We start from the raw sequence: 3,266 nt of genomic DNA on the forward strand, positions 1-3,266 counted from the left end.
TTTATTGGTATCAGAGCTATAGGTTTAGCCGATTCTAGGACTAAATCGAGTTTGTTTTGAGTTAAAAAGTGTATACATGGAACTAGGATGTCAAAAGTTACTGATAGTTGTATATATAATGTGATGATGCCTATTGAGAGTAAAGTTACTCTTTAATAATGTATGATGATTATGACTATGTTCAGATGTCGGAAATGAAAGATAAAGGTAAGAAAGTTGAAATTGTTGAAAAGAAGGTCTAGATTAAAATCGACAAAAATAGACCGACATGACCTATGTAAAACACCTTAGAAGGGTAGATGTTGTAAGGGTTTTTTTCTTCATTTTGTGGAAGAAATGCCCCACCTTATTGAATTAAATTTGTTATAACGAAACATAATTTATATGATATGAAATTTTTATAATATCAATTACCATTTTAAGAAAATAAATTTTTAAATCGCTTTAAATTTTAAAAATATGTTTAGAAATTCGGGTCACATCTATAATCTGTATAGGTATAATTATACGGGTTATGGGTGTTATATGAAAGATGACTTAGAGACCGAATTCTTCAATTGGATTCGGCTCCGGTTTCAGACCTTGTTTGCGAGCAGCGTTGTCAGGCCATGGCTGAACTTAAAGATATTATTGACTAGGATGAGGCTTATTGGTTGCAGAGATAAAGAGTTGCTTGGTTGAGGGACGGAGACAGGAACATTACATTCTTTCATGCTAGAGCTAATGGAAGGAGAAAGAAAAATTGGATAGAAGGTATTGAGAGTGAGGAAGGAGTTTGGTGTGACCAGTTGGAGGGCATCTTCGATGTGGCCACAAGTTACTTCACCTCTCTCTTCCAGTGTTCAGGAGCCGAGCCCGATGAGGAGATCTTGTAGGTCATTGATCGTTGTGTAACGTCAATGGACAACGAATTGCTCTGCCGCAACTTCACCTCCGAGGAAGTCATCTATGCCTTTTCGCAAGTAAACCCTTCTAAAGCCCCTGGTATTGATGATTTGTTCGATCATTTCTATCATAGTTTTTGGAATATTGTTGGTCATGATTTTGTTAGTCTTTGTCTTGATTTGCTGAATGTTAATATAAACTTTGCTGATGTTAATCGCACTATAATAGTTCTTGTTCCCAAAATCGACAGTCCAAAATTAATGAAAAAATTCTGATCGATTAGCATTTGCTCGGTCGTCTATAAGGTGGTGTCGAAAGTCATTGTTATTCGTTTAAAACCCTTGATGTCGACATGCATTGCTGAAAACCAATATGCTTTTGTTCCGGGTAGGCGTATCTCGGACAAATTTCTTGTTGCTCACGAGCTTATTCACTACCTTAAATGATCTAAAAATGGACCAAATAAGGGGGAGCTATTAAGTTAGATATGGAAAAAGCTTATGATAGGGTCGAATAGGATTTTGTGCTGAATGTTATGATTAGAATGAGGTTTAATGAATCCTTTGTTAACCTTATCCGTAATTGTATTAGCTATGTTTTCTTCCAAGTAAGGCTTAATTGTGCTTTGTCCGATCCCTTCACCCCGGAGAGGGGACTCTGGCAAGGTGACCCCTTGTCCCTATATATGTTCTTATTTTGCACACAAGGACTCTTAGCTTTGCTTCTTGAGGCACAAAGGAGGAATTATATCAAAGGCATTCGGGCTAGCTTTCGAAGACCTAGAATCTCTCACCTCCTCTATACAGATCATATCATCCTATTTGTGAAGAACTCCGTTGAGGAATTGAGGAAAATCAAAAGCATCCTCTTGAAATATGAAAGGGTGTCAGGACAGAATGTCAACTTTAAGAAATCCAATACCTATTTCAGCCCCAATACTCTAATCTTCGATCGTACGGTTTCCCTTAATTTATTGGGAGTAGTGGAGGCTCAGGATCCTGGAAATTACCTTGGTTTGCCACTTGCAGTAGGGAAAGGTAAGAGAGCGGCCTTCAACTTCATCAAAGCTAGGACGGTTAAAAGAATTCAAGGGTGGACCAAGAGACTTTTATCATTCGGAGGCCGAGAAATTTTCATCGAGTATGTGGTTCAAGCGCGTACGCCATGTCTTGCTACTTGTTGCCAGAAAGAGTTATTGAGGATATTAAGACCCAAGTGATGTCGTATTGGTGGTTGGGCAAGCAGGATTCTAGAGGTTGGTCCATGCTTGCTTGGGATAGGGTTTGCCGGTCCAAAAGAATTGGTGGGATGGGTTTCAGGGACCTAAAGTTGTTCAATATTGCCCTCATGGGCAATCAAGTTTGGAAACTCATTCATGACGAGGAGTCATTGGAATTTAAGGTTCTTAAGGCCAAGTACTTCCCTCATTCTAATTTTCTTGAAGCTAGACTTGGGGACAGATACTCTTATGTGTGGGCAAGCATTATTAAGGCCAAGGATACTTTGAGTGAAGGCTTTCTCTGGAGAGTGAGGATTACCAGCTCGTCACGGATGTTCCTGGACAAATGGGGGGTCTTAGGCCCTCTTCGGTGGAATGAAAGATACATGGATAATAGTGTTAATCCTGTTAAGGTAGCGGATTTTATGCTTCCTGATTATCCCAGATGAGATGAGAATAAAGTTCGTACGGTGCTGTCAAGAGAAGATGCGGCTCAAGTACTGATAATCGTCTTTTTGCTATCAAAATAACTCATGGCTTCTTAATAAATAAAAAGGGAAAGGTAGTATAGAGAAGCAGGGTCGATCCACAGGGACTATGGTGTTTCTGATTTAATAAAACTCTTTCTTGATTTTAGAAGAAGATAGAATTTTAGATAAAGTTGAAAAGATATATTAAAATAATATAAATAAAAAAAGGAAAAAAATATAATAATAAATATTAATAGTAATAAATATAAAAGGGGGATTTTTAAAAGTTGTTTTTAAAATAAAAAAAATAAGAATAAAATAAAATAAAAATAATTAAATAAACAAATTAAAGAGATTGAGATAAAGGGAAACATATTGTGAAAGAAGCCCCAGACTTCAGCTTTGTCTCAAATTCCTCGGATCATCGAAACATATTTTTACTTCAATATTCACGTCATCTTACAAGAACAATTCTTCGCTACCAACTCAGATTGTGTCGTTTCAATAACAACTGATTTCGATCTCAGTTTCTCTTAGCAAACAATTTTGATAAGTGTATTCTCGGGAAGTTGAATATGTTTCAATAAGCAAATCCTTCTTCAAACGTTAACCATAACAATATCTGAACCAATGTTGAAATCGTTTTGATTTGAAAAGTAAGCTCAAAAAACATAGAGAAAATCTGAAGCGAA

The 3,266-nt window shown here is 36.8% G+C and overlaps 1 protein-coding gene across 1 annotated transcript; it reads left to right on the forward strand.

Annotated features, from left to right (window-relative positions):
* Positions 1–2,103: 2,103 nt before the first annotated feature.
* LOC120165234 (uncharacterized mitochondrial protein AtMg00310-like) lies at positions 2,104–2,553 on the forward strand. Its single transcript, XM_039174794.1, has one exon. The coding sequence runs from the start codon at positions 2,104–2,106 to the stop codon at positions 2,551–2,553; it is 450 nt and encodes a 149-aa protein (XP_039030725.1).
* The last annotated feature ends 713 nt before the right edge of the window (positions 2,554–3,266 follow it).

The sequence above is a fragment of the Hibiscus syriacus genome, unplaced genomic scaffold (assembly GCF_006381635.1).
Source record: "Hibiscus syriacus cultivar Baekdansim isolate YM2019G1 unplaced genomic scaffold, ASM638163v2 tig00111582_pilon, whole genome shotgun sequence".
In the NCBI taxonomy this organism is placed as follows: domain Eukaryota; kingdom Viridiplantae; phylum Streptophyta; class Magnoliopsida; order Malvales; family Malvaceae; genus Hibiscus; species Hibiscus syriacus.